We start from the raw sequence: 16,145 nt of genomic DNA, 5'->3' as shown, positions 1-16,145 counted from the left end.
CTTTTTCCAAGCATCTTCTTACTATGCTGAGCTGCTATCAGGGTGGTTGTCAACCACATTAACAAGCTGTGTCGGGTTTAATCTACACAATAAAAACATTTGTGCCCATAATTTATCCACTTCACCGGTCCTTCAGCGCACACTTCATGTTGGGAGTGAGCATGCTTCTGTCTACGTGGAGCTTGGATCCAAATGAGGGAAACTGAAAAAAAAAAAAAAAAAAAGATACTCAAGGACAAGGAGGATTCGATTCCAGCCTAAAGCAAGCAGCATGGTGATGCTCCTGGTCTCGGGGATCGGAAGTTCAAAGCCATCCCCCCACCTGAGGCTACACTAGGATACACAAGACTCTGTTCCCAAAACAAACAAACAAACACAAATGGTAAGGAGGTTTCCGTGTCACTGTGGGACGGCTGGAGAGATGGTGGCTCAGCAGTTAGGAGCACTTGCTGCTGTTCTTCCATGACGTCAGTTCCAGGAGGTCTAATCCTTCCCTCTCTGGCCTCTGCCAGCAGCAAGCATATACATGGCGCACACACATACACACAGGCAAAACACTTACACACTTAAAAATAACAGAGACCCATCAGGATATGATAGCATCAATTAGGAGATATCGGTGTGGCCAAAAGAACAAAGCTTTCCCCAAGGAAACATGGCGGAGTAGAGAGCAGAAGGCCTACGTAGCAGGCAGGAGAGGCCAGAAACACTTGAGCAGGATCCCTGGGCTGAGAGAGTGAGGACCAGCATGGGGCATCCTGGGTGAGATCTCCCTGCCTCATAGGAAGATTTCTCTTTCCTTTATCTCCAGCCCTCAGTCTCATATCTGGTAGGCACTTTGGCTTCCTTCCAGGGTTGCTCACTGCCGAAGGTTCTCACAGGCCATGCCCCATTAGTCAGCCTGCTTGTCAGAGCACAGCACACAGAGTTGTCTCTCTCTCCTCCCTTCCTCCCTTCCTCCCTCTCTTCCTTCCTTCTCTCTCCCTCTTACTTTCTTTCTTTCTTTTTTTCCAAGACAGAATTTCTCTGTGTAGCCTTGGCTGTCCTGGACTCTCTTTGTAGACCAGGCTGGCCTCGAACTCGCAGCGATCCACCTGCCTCTGCCTCCAAAGTGCTTTTATTCTTTTTGAGACAGAGTCTCTCTGTGTAGCCCTGGCTGTCCTGAAACTCACTATATAGACCAGGCTGACCTTGAACTCACAGAGATCTGTCTGCCTCTCTCTCCCAAGTGCTGGAATAAAAGGTGTTCCCCACAATAATGGTCTCAGACTTTTTTTTTTTTTTTTTTTTTTTTTTTTTGAGACAGGGTTTCTCTGTGTTAGCCTTGGATGTCCTGGACTCACTTTTGCATACCAGGCTGGCCTCGAACTCACAGTGATCTGCCTGCCTCTGCCTCCTAAGTGCTGGGATTAAAGGCATGTGCCACCATGCCCGGCTGGTCTCAGACATCTTAATGAAACAGTTTTAGAGAAATGGTACAGGACTCCAGCAAGAACAATGGGAATGTGGGCTTTATAGAAAGGAGAGATGGCTCAGTGATTAAGAGCTCTTCAGAGGGCCAGGGTTCAGTTCCCAGCAACCACATGGTAGCTCACAACTGTCTGTAACTCCAGGACCCAACACTCACATAGGCATACATGCAGGCAAAAAACACCAATGCACATAAAATTAAAAAAAAATAATAATAAAGCTGGTCATGGTGGCGCACGTCTTTAATCCCATTACTCAGGAGGCAGAAACAGGCGGATCTCTGTGAGTTTGAGGAACTCAAAAAGAGTTCCCAGACAGCAGACAGGGCTATTATACAGAGAAACCCTGTCTCAAACCTCCCCCCCAAAAAAAGAAAGAAAGAAGAAAAGAAAAAGAAAAAGAAAAAAAGGAAATGGCTGGTTCTCTCTCCACACAAATGGCTACCAGAAGAAAATTGGGACATTATTGATGCTTGGAAATTTAGTAAAGGAAAAAAACAAAAAACAAAAACAAAACTGTAGGCCCTGGTGAAAACCTCACGGACGGCTGTTCTTACTGTCCAGTATAAAATTGTGCTTTGTCTTCTTTGTCAGCAGACGAGGGTGAATTATCTTTGTGATCTGTCAAGAGAGCTATCAGGTAGCAGGGCTGGGGAAAGGTGGACCAGACTGACCTCAAACCTGGAGGGTCCCCCTGGGGGTTTATTTTGTTGGTAGCTTGCCTAAGGGTTTTAAGATCTGTCTGCTCTCTCTCTCTCTCTCTCTCTCTCTCTCTCTCTCTCTCTCTCTCTCTCTCTCTCTCTGCTCTTTCTGCTCTTTCTGTTTTCTCTTTTATAATGGAAATTAGCTGTGTTACCTTTGAGCCCTTTCTATAAATCCCACATTCCCATTGTGCTTGCTGGAGTCCTGTCTCCCTACCTGCTAAGAATCCTTCTGGCTAAAGCTTTCATTGAGGCTGCATCAGGGCTGTGGGGGAGTGACGGGGCCTGGGCTTAACCTCTGCTAGGTGGCATCTGTCTTCGTATTGTTTCATTGGGGGGCGGAGGGTGTAAAGAACCAGAGATAGTTAATCTTAGTCCTGGCTGGGTTCTCCCCAGGAACAATACACACTCAGAAGTCTAATCTTAGGTATAGCTGTAAACTCTAATTTTATTTGAGAAACCTTCTTGCAGCCCAGAGAATAACCTCTTCTCACCTGGAGTTTCTGTGTCTGAAACCTTTGTCTACTCTCACTTGAAAGGCTTATGGGCAATCAGGACGTTTCTCTCCTGTTTGGTTGGTTTTAGTCCTTAGAACTCACTGAGCCTTTCTAAGACTAAACCAAATAACACAAGCAAAATTTATTCTAAATAAACTTTAGACATAAAGATTATCCTGTTCTCTGCCAGGCATGGTGGCACACCCCTTTAATCCCAGCACTCAAAAGGCAGAGGGGCAGGTGGATCTCCTGTGAGTTCAAAACCAGTCTGTTGAATAAAGGGAGTCTGGGACAGCCAGGGCTAGTCTCGGAAAACCAAAAAATAAAAATAAAAAAGATCACTGTTTTGGGTGTGCCAAGTCCTTGCACGGCTCTGCGGATTTGACTGGGGCTAAAGAAGTGACAGGCAGGCAGGCAGACAGACAGACAGACAAGGACACTGACAAGCTGGGATCAGGTAGACCAGACCCTCTGGTTAAGAAGATACAAAACACCTGGAAGATTGGTGCGTCTGTTTTATACAGTTGAACAGGCATCAAGGCGACAGGTGTAAGCTGTGCAGCAGGTCAGTCTTCAGATCAGAAATGTGGGCATCTGGGAAGAATGCTATGGCGGGTGTTTTCTGCACACACAGTGAGTCCAGGACATCTAAAGCTACACAGAGAAACCCTGTCTCGAAAAACCAAAAAAAGAAAAAAAAAAGAAAAAAAGAAACCCCAAAGCCCAGCCCCAGTGACCCACCTCCTCCAACAAGGCCACACCTCCTCCAACAAGGCCACACCTCCCAATCCTTCCTGAACAGTTCCACTAACTGGGACAAGCATTCAAATATATGAGCCTATAGGGATTATTCTCATTCAAACCACCACAGAGGTTTAAACAAAATAATGTGCAGTAACCACCCAGCACAAGATCACTGATCAGCCCCAAAGAAAGGCCCTAGTTCATGTATGGCAAGCTTAGCTTTCTGGGAGGCAGAAACCACCACAGCCTGGGTAGCAGTCCACACTCCCATCATCTTCTTCCTGTCTGCCCTAGTTCCTTCCTTCTCCTTTATCCAGCTGTATTCTAGTGATCCATCTGGTCAGTAGTCAGTCCTCCAGGGAAGGGAAGCTTAGTGGTAGAGCGCTTCCCTAGCCTGTCCAAGTGCCCTGAATTTAATCCCTAGCAAGATGGGGAGGGGGAGGGAGTACTTAGAAGTCAAGGTGTCATGTGCAGGATCCCATCGAAGACCAGAAGGGAAACAGAACTCGCCTTGCAGAATGTGGCACTGAAGCCCGTATCATAACCTCAGAGAAGTCACTCAACCTAGTTGTTCCAAATTAGAAAGGGCAGTAAAGCTGTGGTTACAGCAGTACATACAAGGGCAGCTTCTGCAGAAGCCAGAATGATGCTGCCCTTGGGCACTTTCCTGATAATTTGGAAACACATGGGGACCCCAAAATATTCTCAAGGGGACCACAAGATCAAAGGTACATTTCTGTTGCCTTTCTGTTGTTGCCTCTTGGGATCTCACTGTGATTTCAGGCAGGTTTCTAGCTCCTTGGGCTTAAGCTACCCCTTTACCTTGGGCTTCTGAGTGCTAGAACTTTCAGGTGTGCACTGCCAAGCCTGTCTCAAAACTATCTCAGCACTGTTTGCCTTCTGCATGCCCCTTCTGCACAAGCGTGTAGGGACAGTGTCTAGGGGCACGTGCAGATGGCAGCTCTGAAGGCTGCTGGGATGTGTGTGTGTCCTTGTGGTGTAAAAATCTGTTGGTTTGAGCCTGGTAGTGGTGGTGTATGCCTCTAATCCCAGCACTTGGGAGCCAGAGGCAGGCGGATCACTATGAGTTTGAGAGCAGCCTGGTCTACAAAGCGAGTCCAGGGTCACTAAGGCTACACAGAGGAACCCTGTCTCGAAAAATAAAATAAAATAAAATAAAATAAAATAAAAATCTGTTGGTTTAGCCAGGTGTGGTAGTGGTGCACACCTGTAATCCCAGCACTTGGGGAGGCACAGGCAGGTGGTTCAAGACCAGCCTGGTCTACAAAGCAAGCCCAGGGCCACGAAGGCTACCCTAGAGAAACCTGTCTTTAAAAACAAACAAACAAACAAACAAAAAGAATCTGTTGGTTTAGCTGGCCATGGCGGTGCATTCCTTTAATCCCAGCAAAGTGTGGAGAGTATGGAAGTAAAGGCAAGTGGATCTCAGAGTTCAAGGCCAGCCTGCTCTACAGAGTTGAGTTCCAGGACAGCCAGGGCTACACATAGGAACCCTGTCTCAACACTCCCCACCCCAACACACATACACAAATCTTAGTTTAATTGTTATGCAGCATTGATGGGCCTAACCCACAGAATACCAAAGCTCTTAGGGACCCTCATGAATTTCTGAAAGCATAAAAGAATTTGAGACCAAAAATAATCAGAATGTCTGGTGTAAGGCTGTTCTGCCCAATATCCACAGGGTGCTAACAGCAGGGCAGCAAGGTTGCCCTGTTTACACCATAACCATCTCCCTTGTGAGTGTCAGAGTGTGTATGTGTGTCAGTGTGGATGGAGAGACAGAGAGCTAGAGAAGACAGAAGAGAGAGTGCATACTGGGACAATTCCCTCTTTGTATTTTCTAGCCCCCAGAGCAACCAGCTTGACACATAATAGCCAGCAAATGCTTTGAAATCATCTTAACTGAAATTTGTGTGCCCCTGGGGTCCAACAAGGTTTGTGACTCCTTTGGAAGAGATTTCCTTCCAGGCAGTGGATGTTTGGCTCTAGTGAAACTTAACTCGTTCTTGCTTTAAAGAGGTAGCCTACCACCATCCATTCAGACCCTCACCTCTGTAGCACAGGGGACATAGGCCCAAGGACAACTGGTCTCTTCCTCTGCAGCCTTGGAAATCACAGCTGGAAAGCTATGGGCTCCATCCACTCCTTTGAAGCTGTGCGGGTCCCTCAGCTCTGCTTGACCTCAGCAAGCAGCCTGAAAAATGGGTCCGCCTGCCAGACCACTCAGAGCAGCCTGGTGGGAATGAATTCAGTAGTGCTCAGAGGGCTGGAGAGATGGCTCAGTGGTTAAGAGCCCTAGTTGCCCTTCTAGAGGTCCTGAGTTCAAATCCCAGCAATCACATGGCACTTCACAACTATCTTAACTCCAGTTCCAGGGGATCCTACACCCTACATCCTACAGGCATACATGCAGGCAAAACACCAATGCAAATAAAATAAATTGTTTAAAAAAAGAAGGAAAGAAAGACAGACAGAATGAACTCCGAAAGTAGCTACCACAGAGCCCAGTGGCTGGAATGTTCCTGAGGCAGTAGTCCTGTCTGGATTCTCACCTTGGTTCATTTGCTCCATCTGTGGGTTAATGCCTAATGCCACAGAGAGATGGCAATGCTACCTGTCCGCAACAGTGCCACTATACAAAAAATATCTGTTTGAAATAAAGTCCAGCATGAAGCACTCTGCTGACCAGGCTGCAAAGAAAGTGAGGCACCTAGTTTTGCCCACATCTGGGAAGCCTTTTGCACACCCAACATAAGTGGGGTGAATTCCAGAGGCAGTGAGAAAGCTGGAGCGAGCATGGCATAAGAAGCCCTCACAGCCCCTCTGTGAGGTGTGCACTGGTTAGCTCCTTTAGAGGGGAAGAGCCTGGGTCAGTGGGAAGTCAGACAACTTGTAGAAGGTTCCACAACCCTGAACCAAACCCTGGTACTCTGGCCCCAGAGTCTCTAGTGTGAGGAGCCTCCTAGCGTTCCAGCTTTTTCAGATTCACATCAGCACCTCCTGTCTCCTGGAGAGGAGAGAACCTGCTGGACCTGAGAGTTGGGTCCCAAGCAGACGTCCCAGCCCTTCTAGTTGCTTCTGTGTGGCCTCCCTATCTTAGTTCCTTTATCTAAAAAGTGAGGTGATCCCAATACCTACCTCAAGATTGTTGGTAGGATCAAACAAGACACTGCAAGGCAATATAGTTCCCTGGCTAAGAGAACAGGATGAGGAGTCAGTGGAGACGCTCATAGCTATTGCTGCTTAATTTCTCCAAGTTGTCATTTTATTCTTTTATATAACGGTGACAATAAAATGTGCGGTTTGAGGTTTAAATGATATACAGTAAATGTCTACTAGCACAACTCATTAGTAACTGTTCAAATTACTGCGTGCAAGTGTCTGCCGTAAAGCAGGGCTATGCTACTTCTGCCATGAAGCTGGCCATTGGCCCTATGGCAAAAAGAAGTCCTGTATGGGACAGAGAAATTGTCAGTGACATAATGGTCTTGGCATGCTCCTGTCTTTAAAGGACTCTGTGCTCTGAGATCTCGCAGTTCCCCAGGGTCTCGGACCTCCTGAACCAGAATTTGCATTTTGGCAAGAATCCAGGTGACTCCTGCGCCCACTCAGGCTCAAGATGCACCAGTGTGTGGGTGGAAAGGACAGCAGCGATAGCTAGCTATGAGCATGGAGCAGGAAGGGTTAATGTTTCATTTGGCATCTGGTGCAGGAAACAGAAGGTTCCAGAGATTGAATCATATGAATGGATGGAGCAGGAAGGCTGTCTTCCTGCCTGTGTTCTGGGCAGCTGGGGACTCGTGCTGAGTTATGTTCGGAGGCCCTGCGCCTGCAAATCGGGCTGAGGCAAATGAAGGCCACTCTGCTCCTGCTCAGGGTGGCCTGGCTCAGAAGCCGCCAACATGAAGGCCCAGTCCTCAGGCCAAGGCCTTCTGCATTCTAAGACAGAGTAGGAAGGCTGGAGGAGCGCCACAGAGTTTTGAGTAGGGCTCTCCCCAGAGAGGTTGATGACCAGCCATGGGACAGCTGGGGGGGGTGCGCCCTGTATCTTCCTGGTAAACAGGGCCCTGCCCTCTGGCCCTTGCTGCTCTGGCCTCCAGTGGGTGTGGACAGGACCTTAACTCAGAGCCTGCCTGTCTCTCCCCAGTGCTGGAGCAGCTAATCCCGGAGCTCACGGGGCTTCTCAGCCTCCTGGACCATGAGTACCTCAGTGACAGCACCCTGGAGAAGAAGATGGCCGTGGCCTCCATCCTGCAGAGCCTGCAGCCCCTCCCAGGTCAGCTCTGAAGCATCCCACTTTCAAAGACAGCAATGGTACCATTCATGCCAGGGCCTGTATAAGGGGGCGTCTAAGGCTCATAGCATAGCAGGTTCTATGCTGTGACCCCAGGATGCTCATCCACCCAGGCCCTGCCCCTCCACTATAGTCTTGGTTGTGTTGTATGCCTTTCTCCATCCCCTGCTCCCCACAGACTCACACAGAACATGCACATTCATATATTCATCATACATGATTCATAACATAGCATTCTTACACGTAATGCACCACATATACTACATATGACACACAGTAAGCACTCACATATACCATACATACATACATACATACATACATACATACATGCAGCACATACACATATAAGCACATGCTTTGGCTACACTATAATCTATATGTGTGTGTACAACGTGCAGTTGCAAACAGACATATACTCCTGTATACTCTCTGACACGTGCCGCCTCATAAGTTAAATCAGTTCCCGCCACTTTGCTCATGCCCCCCTCTAAAACCAAGCATGTGTGCCTCACTGTCTACCTAGCAGTTTGCCTCAGCCTCTCTGAGACACCCCAAGTCAGCAGACAGCATACTGTGTCTTCATAACTAACAAGCTATACCCCATCCTTGTGGGGCTCCTGAAGTCTGAAGGATGAGACTGAAAGTCACCATTGGGTGCCTCTGGGCCACACTGTCGCCCAACAGAGTGGGCCAAACAGAGTGTCACCTGCTGCCTCACAAGATCATTGGGGGGGCGCATGGGACACAGGTACCTCCCCACTGGAGCTCTTCTTTTTCCTTGACATCCCTGCACTGCCCTATAGCACTAGGTTTCTGGGTACCCTTCCACGTGGAGGCAGAGATCACAATCACGGTGACAATGCAAACAAGCAGAAGGAGGTGAGGTAGCCGTCCCAACTCACTGTGGTTTTGTCCTCCCTCAGCAAAGGAAGTCTCCTTCCTGTACGTGAATACTGCAGACCTGCACTCGGGACCCAGCTTTGTAGAGTCTCTCTTTGAAGAATTCGGTAAGGTTCCTTCTCTAAACCGTAGCCATGAACTGTCCCTCTACACACACTTGCACACGTACATGCACACACAGGGTCGCAGCCTTGTGCTTCTCTTGGCCTTCACACTGAGCCATTGGGTCTTCTTGGGCTCCTGTGCCCTGGCAGCTCTGAAAGCTGCCTGAATCTGTAGCTACGGACTCACTCCAAGCTTGCAGGAGTGAGCATGCAAGCCAAGTGCCACAGCACCAGGTGGCTGCCTTACGGTCATTGCTGTCCATCCGTCGTGGCCACCGAGCCTGGCTGGGAGGTCAGGCAACTCAGCAGAAAATAGGCGCTATGACAAGGGAGAGTGGCTGCCTGACTCTGAGAGCAACCACAGGGTTGGGCAGGGTTGGGTAAGGATGTAGTGTGCAGCCATCCTAGAGACAAAGCACTGTTCGTCTAAGGAGAGAGCTATGGTCTAGGAGAGTTTGAGATTAGAATACAGTCCTTGTACAGCAGGAGCACACAGGAGCCCTTCTCCATCCCCACCCCCACCCCCCCCCCACCCATCCCCAAACCCCAATGCCTCCAAGTTGTGCCTCACAAAGATATTCTACTGTGATCTCTGTCTGGAAGCCAGGCAAGACAGATTAGTGTAGCCAGCCTGCAGAAGACGCCCAGAACATTTTATTCAGCTGCTTGCTCAGGTTCCTGATGATCAAAGAAGTAGGGCCTGATTTCACAGGCAGGCCTCCTGGACCCCAAACCCAGCCATCTTGGTCCCCTCCCATGCTTGTCCTTGTTTTTCTCTGTAGACTGTGACCTGGGGGATCTTCGGGATATGTCGGATGATGGGGAACCCAGCAAAGGAGCCAGCCCTGAGCCAACCAAGAGCCCCTCTCTGAGAAGCGTGAGTCCTAGCTCTGTCTAGCGAGGGTGAGGGAAGCTCTTCCTGTAACTCCAGGGGCCACTGAGGATATGTGGGGCCCTCTTCTCTCCATGGCGGTGGTCAGGGCCGATTAGTACCATATGGACATATCATTGGCTGTGACATGCTTACAGTGGTTATAAATACAGGTGAGAGGAAAACCTCCAGGCTAGGAAGTAGGGGTTCTGATGTTCCCCACTACTCTGCTGGGAGCCCATGAACAAAACGCTTTTCTTGGAGCCTGAGTTTTTCACACCTACAAAGCAAAGAATTCCGCCTCAACCCCAGGACTATAGAATTAGGGACAAGCTTTGTTTGTCGGCCACAGAATCTTACCATCATCACTTCTCTCACAGGTTCTAGTTTCTACCTTGCTATACAGTAACCAAATGTACGTGGCACACTTACTATTTTTACAGATAAAGGTCAGAGAGGGTAAGTGATACACCCCAGTGGCCCACAGCTAGGAAAGGACTTTGCTGAGCCGAGAAGCTGAGGTTTCCTGACCCCAGATTTCACTGCTCGCTCAATTATCTATAACTCATGTTTACCTACTCTTTTGCTCCTCATAAATGGTGGCAGAGCTCACACGGGTGGTAGAGGACTGTGGATATGCGCACTCAAAAGCACAACAGCTACTCTGGGCAATTTGCAAACCTCTCAGACATTACAAAGGATCTCTGATGCTTGCGGGACTTACAGAAGCAGAACAGGACAGATCGGCAGGCTCTCAGGTTCCCAGCTCTGAGTCTGTCAACGTAAGGGTCTACACTGGGCAGAGCGGCACATGCCATAATCCCAGCAGTGCCAGAGGGAGAGATGGGAGCACTGCAGTTCAGGGCCAGCCTGGGCTACATAATGAGATATTAAAACACAGAAACAAGCCGGCCTTTAATCCCAGCACTTGGGAGGCAGAGACAAGGGATTGCTGTGAGTTTGAGGCCAGCCTGGTCTACAAAGTGAGGCTAGGCCAGCCAAGGCTACACAGAGAAACTCTATCTCAAACAACCAAAACAAACAAAAAAACTATAGAAACAGCTTAGAGCTTTACATTCAGACTGCCTCCTGGGAGCCTTGGCCTCCTGCTCCATCCACCAGCCTCCTCCCTCCCTTGAGTCACCTGTGTCCCCCTCGGCTATGTTTACAGTCACCTTGCATCACAAACCTTATTTGTTCCACTGCAGGCTGATGTGCCTCCACCCCTGCCCAAAAAGCCTCCACCAGAGGACTACTATGAGGAAGCCCTTCCCCTGGGGCCTGGCAAGTGCCCTGAATACATCAGCTCTCACAGTAAGTTCTGGGCCCCCCATGGCCTACAGGATTCACTCCCTGAGGAGCAGCAGGCCATGAGCTGCTGCCTGCCCACCTCAGCACCCTTGCCTGGGACCGGCTGCCCTGACCTCCTAACCATGGGACCAATGGCCCAGAAGCTTGGCTTCTAGTCTCAAGTCTGTAGCTTAAGACAGACCCTTGTTTTCTGAGGATCTTTGTTCCTCTACCCTTGAAACAAGGAGGCACCAGATCCATTCATAAAAAAGTGTTAGCACATAAGTGACAGCCACTGGCCCTGCTTGTGACTCTCTCACCCCTTCATCTTATGGTATCATGGTTTGCTTCTGTGTGTGCATGTGAATGGATCCTGTTACCAAGTTAGTATATCATAGGATGTAGCCCATGGCTCAAACCAAGCTTCATGGTTCAGCCCCGGGCAATCATATCATACAGCAGTACAGGCAGAAATAGTAGAGGCCTTATTTATATATAGTTCAACATTATTTTTAAAACTATCAATATTGCGGGACATGGTGGTACATGCCTTTAATCCCAGCACTAGGGAGGCAGAGGCAGGCGGATCTCTGTGAGTTCGAGGCCAGCCTGGTCTACAAAGTGAGTCCAGGTCAGTCAGGGCTGTTACACAGAAAAACCTTGTCTCGGAAAAAAAAAAAATCCTATGAATATTTTATATTTATTATGATTTCCTTATATCATAATGCTTTTAAATAGCATATATATAATTTATACATAAGTGCATACAAAAATTCTGTGTACATATTTTTACTGATGGGACAAACTCTTAAGAGAAACCTTGTTTTTCCCTCGACGTCCCCAGTGTACAGCAGGTGGCCCTCCCTCTGCATGAGGTTCAGATGGAGTCCCTTCACTCAGTATAAGGGCTTGAGATGACACAGGGAAATGTGGGTTTCGATGTTGAAGCATGCACAGCTGAGTGTTTAGATGGTGATGTCTGTGTCCCGCCTCCCCGGCCACCATGCAGCGCAGCAGACAACCATTCTTTACCTGCTGAGCCGGAAATCAAACAGGTCTGCCTGATTACGAACAGGCGCACACGGTACATGTGAATGACACAGTCGTGGAAGAAGATCAAACACAGAGAACCTCACAGAACATGATTTCATTGGTTTGTTTGTTTGTTTGTTTGTTTTGTTTTTCTGATGGTATATACCTTCAGGCATTGATTTTTAACAATTTTTTCTAAGACTCACAAGGAACTAGCAACAGGATTCCCCCCCCCCCCCCCCCCCCCGTGGAAAGGGACTAGAAAGCCAGGTAGGACACTGGGCGGATAGCCCAGTGACAGAGCCCATGTGCAGAATAAAATAGTGAGTCATGATAGGTGAGTGTGATGTGTAATTTGAAAACGCTTCTTGTTTAAGCCAGTTTGGTGACACTCACCAGTTACTAGGACTCTGAGGCAGGAAGTTTGCTTGATCCTGGGAGTTTGAGACCCCTTCTTAATAGAAGAGAGGGAGGAAGAGAAGGAAGAGATAAGCAAATCTGGGTGAAGGGAACATGCTCTTGCACTGTTTATATTTTTCCCATGGGCAAAAGTTTTTTCATTATGATAAAACAGGATTGGCTGTCACACTGTTTTGAAAAGTATCCATCTGGTCACATTTGGGAGGCAGGGGCAGGTGGATCTCTGAGTTCCAGGCCAGTCTGGTCTACAAAGTGAGTCCAGGACAGCCAGGGCTACACAGAGAAACCCTGTCTCGAAAAGCCAAAAGAAAAAAAGAAAAGTGTCCGTCTATGCGTTTAGCGGTACACAGCCACCATTGCTCTCTAGCCCCCAGGCATTTTGATCATCCCTAAAAACCTGGACCTGCTTCAGCACCGTCTCCTCTGCCACTGCTTCTCCTCTGAAACGTCCCAGCCTCTGCTAGTCACCTCTCAATTTTCTGACAATATGGCTTTGACTCTTCTGGACATTTTATGTAAATGGAGTCATGTGACATGTGACCTTCCCAGCCTGGCACCTTTCACTTTTAGTGTCTGTAAGATCCGGCCATGTTGGCAGAATGGCTTCCTCTATGGCTGATATGCTTTTCTAGGGACATAGCACAGGCAGTAGCACACGCATCTCATCTTTCCATCAGCTGACGACATGTATGCTGTTTACACATTTTTGTCTGTGGTGAGGTTGGACCACGTGGTCTATGGCTCTCTTCATTCAGCCCTTGAGTCTCCAGTTGCTTGTCACAGAGGTGAAGCAGGAAACTTCCTATCTGGGCCATTAAGGGCAAAAGAATAAGGGAGGGACCAGGTACTTGCTGACCCCCAAGTCGTATGTCAGATGCTCTGGGGAGAAGAGGCTCCCGAACTTTCCTAGAGAGCTTACTTCCCTGTTCTGAGCAGAGAAGCCTGCTCTTGGGAAGGCAGGAAGGGAGGACTAGGAAAGACCATGTACTCAGCCAGGGAAGAGCCTACCACCCAGTCACGGTGTTCTTCCTCTCACACACGGTGTCCAGCGTGCCTGGAGTGATAGTTTTGCCCCCACATGCCACACTCTCCCTAGTGCCGACCCCTCCAGTCCACCTTGCAGGTCATGCTGCCAACATACAGGCCTCAGGGAGGCAAAGGCAGGCTCCAAGCCTCGCTTGGGAACGAGCCAAGAGTCCTGGTGACTAGGGACATCAATACAGCTATCCTCAGGAAATAGATGGACAGGAGGGACTCAACAACCCAGAGTAGGGCTCTGAAGAGCAGTGTGAAGAGAGAGTGGGCCAGCCTGGGTGAATGTAGGCATCCAACTCAGTTCTGATCCAGGCTCAGCCCCTAGCAATCTCTGTGGGCCTGGTGCCCTGTGTGTAAAGTGGAACCAAAGCCTGCCTTTTGCAGCAGGTACCCGACACCCTGTAGTGCAGAGACCAGAGCTGTGACAAGGACATTTACACACACTCAGTGCCACTGGGGGGATGAGAGGGAACATCTTTGAGCTGGGTCTTGAAGGGTGGGGAGTAATTCTCTGATTTAAAAAAAAATGTTTGTTTTATACATGTATAATAAAATAAATATATTTGAAAAAAATGTAAGAAGGCACAGAGACTAGCATGAACACAGAGACACTTTGTAGTGACAGGTATGTAGGGGGAAGCGGGAAGCCAGAGCAGAAGAAGTCGCGCCCCACATCCAGACTGACGCTTCCCTGACTCCCCAATCTCTATCCCTGGGGCATTCCCAACCCTGCCCTCCTGGATTCTGCCCATATTTCCATAAGCTCAGCTCTTCCTGACAACCCCACAGATGGCTGCAGCCCAGCCCAGTCTATTGTGGACGGCTACTACGAGGACGCGGACAGGAACTACCCCACGACGAGGATGAACGGAGAGCTGAAGAACTCCTGTATGTACTAGGCGACTGCTCACACAGCTGTCCTCCTGAAGAGCTACCCTTGGCATGTGCACACATAACCACCCTTTCCCAGGCTGTGATCACCAAGCAGGCTCCAGGGCCCTTGTAGAGTCCAGTGGATGCAAGGGAAGGACCACTGGCCTGGGAATCACTTTTATCTTGTTCTACCTGATTCTTTTTTGTTTGTTTGTTTTTGGTTTTTCGAGACAGGGTTTCTCTGTGTGCCTGATTTTTTTTTCATGAATATTTTTTAAAATATTTATGTATACAATGTTTTGGCTGCATGTACAAATGCACGCCATAAGAGGGCACCAGATCTCATTATAGATGGTTGTGAGCCACCATGTGGTTGCCGGGAATTGAACTCAGGACCTTTGGAGGAGTAAGCAGTGCTCTTGACCTCTGAGCCATCTCTCCAGCCCCTCTTTCACGATTCTTGATGACAGTTTCCTTGTCTGTCCCAGGGCTTTGCTGGGTTGTGAAGAGGGCCCAAGACAATGGCCGTGGACACTGATGAGATCAAGGCTATAACAGAAGTTTACTGAGCAGTCACTGGTATAAGACACTTGGCTAAATACTGTCTGTGCCATGAGGCCCAAGGTGCCAGGTGAAGTAGAATCTCACACTTATCATGACTGCATATTGGTGAGGAACTCCAAGAAGTGAAATCACTAAGACCCTCATCCCAGAGGCCAGTCCAAAGCAAAGCTTTTGAGTAAGGCCTACAGTCTCTGTCCTTCCTCTGCCTTCCCTAGCTCGGGCCCAGAGTAGGCTGCCTGCCAGGGTAAGAAGGGGCTTTCCCGGGAGTGGCACAGAGACTGAGGTCCTCTTCCATGACACCCACAGACAATGACTCTGACGTCATGAGTAGCTCCTACGAGTCTTATGATGAGGAGGAGGAGGAAGAGAAGGGGCGGCGGCCCAGGCACCAGTGGCCCTCAGAGGAGGCCTCCATGCACCTGGTTAGGGACTGCAGGATATGTGCCTTCCTGCTTCGGAAAAAGCGCTTCGGGCAGTGGGCCAAGCAGCTGACGGTCATCAAGGAGGAGCAGCTACTGGTGAGTGACTCACCAGAGGCCTGTGGGTGTGTCCTGATGTGCCCGAGGGTGTGAATGGCAGGTACAGAACCTCAGGGTATGATACACCAGAGTTCCAGCACTCACTCCTGCACACGAGCGCGCGCGCGCACGCGCGCGCACACACACACACACACACACACACACACACACACACAGACCTTGAAAACCAGATGGAGGCTCACCTAGTTTCTTCTAGAATTTTTAAAATTACTTTAAAACATCCACTGTTCTTTATTATGCAAGTCAGTGTAATTATTCATAGACTAGGGGAAGGGCTAGGAATGTAGCTCAGTATCCAGGTGCTTGCCTAGTAAGCATGCAAGTGACCTGGAATCCAATCTCTAGCACCACAAAAACAAAGAAACGATTTAAAAAGAAATATCTCTGCTTATAGCCCAGCACTTGGGAGGTGGAGGCAAGGGGAGTTTTCTGAGTTCAAGGCCAGCCAGGGCTACATAGCGTGACCATCGGGTGAGATAAAGCAAAAGAACAAAGCAGCAGACTCATTGACTAAGAGACAATGGAGATGGCTCAGCATGGGCTGCTGTTGCAGAGGACCTGAGATGGATTCCCGGCACCCACTTGGTGGCTCACAGCCATCTGTAGCTCCAGTTCCCCGGGGGATCTGGCACCCTCTTCTGGCTTCCTCAGGCACTGCACTAATGTGGTGCATAAATATACATGCAGACAAAACAGCCATTAGCACAAAATTAAAATAAGACACGGCTCCCTGTTTCCACACATATGTTATGAAGCAGTCCCTTTCAGGACGTACACCTCTAACCCAT

At 49.0% G+C, this 16,145-nt stretch overlaps 1 protein-coding gene across 1 annotated transcript in view; it reads left to right on the top strand.

Annotated features, from left to right (window-relative positions):
* Afap1l1 (actin filament associated protein 1 like 1) overlaps positions 1-16,145 on the top strand; it is a 59,045-nt gene that overhangs the window by 18,590 nt on the left and 24,310 nt on the right. Inside the window, exons 2-7 of the mRNA XM_051163399.1 lie at positions 7,583-7,711; positions 8,653-8,736; positions 9,516-9,625; positions 10,813-10,918; positions 14,171-14,269; positions 15,125-15,336. Of these exons, the coding sequence (XP_051019356.1) occupies positions 7,583-7,711; positions 8,653-8,736; positions 9,516-9,625; positions 10,813-10,918; positions 14,171-14,269; positions 15,125-15,336 (740 nt within the window). The remainder of the gene's footprint in view (positions 1-7,582; positions 7,712-8,652; positions 8,737-9,515; positions 9,626-10,812; positions 10,919-14,170; positions 14,270-15,124; positions 15,337-16,145) is intronic.

Source organism: Acomys russatus, chromosome 20 (assembly GCF_903995435.1).
Source record: "Acomys russatus chromosome 20, mAcoRus1.1, whole genome shotgun sequence".
Taxonomy (NCBI): Eukaryota; Metazoa; Chordata; class Mammalia; order Rodentia; family Muridae; genus Acomys; species Acomys russatus.
Note: the sequence above shows the minus strand (reverse complement) of the source record. Positions and strands in the feature narration are given on the sequence as shown.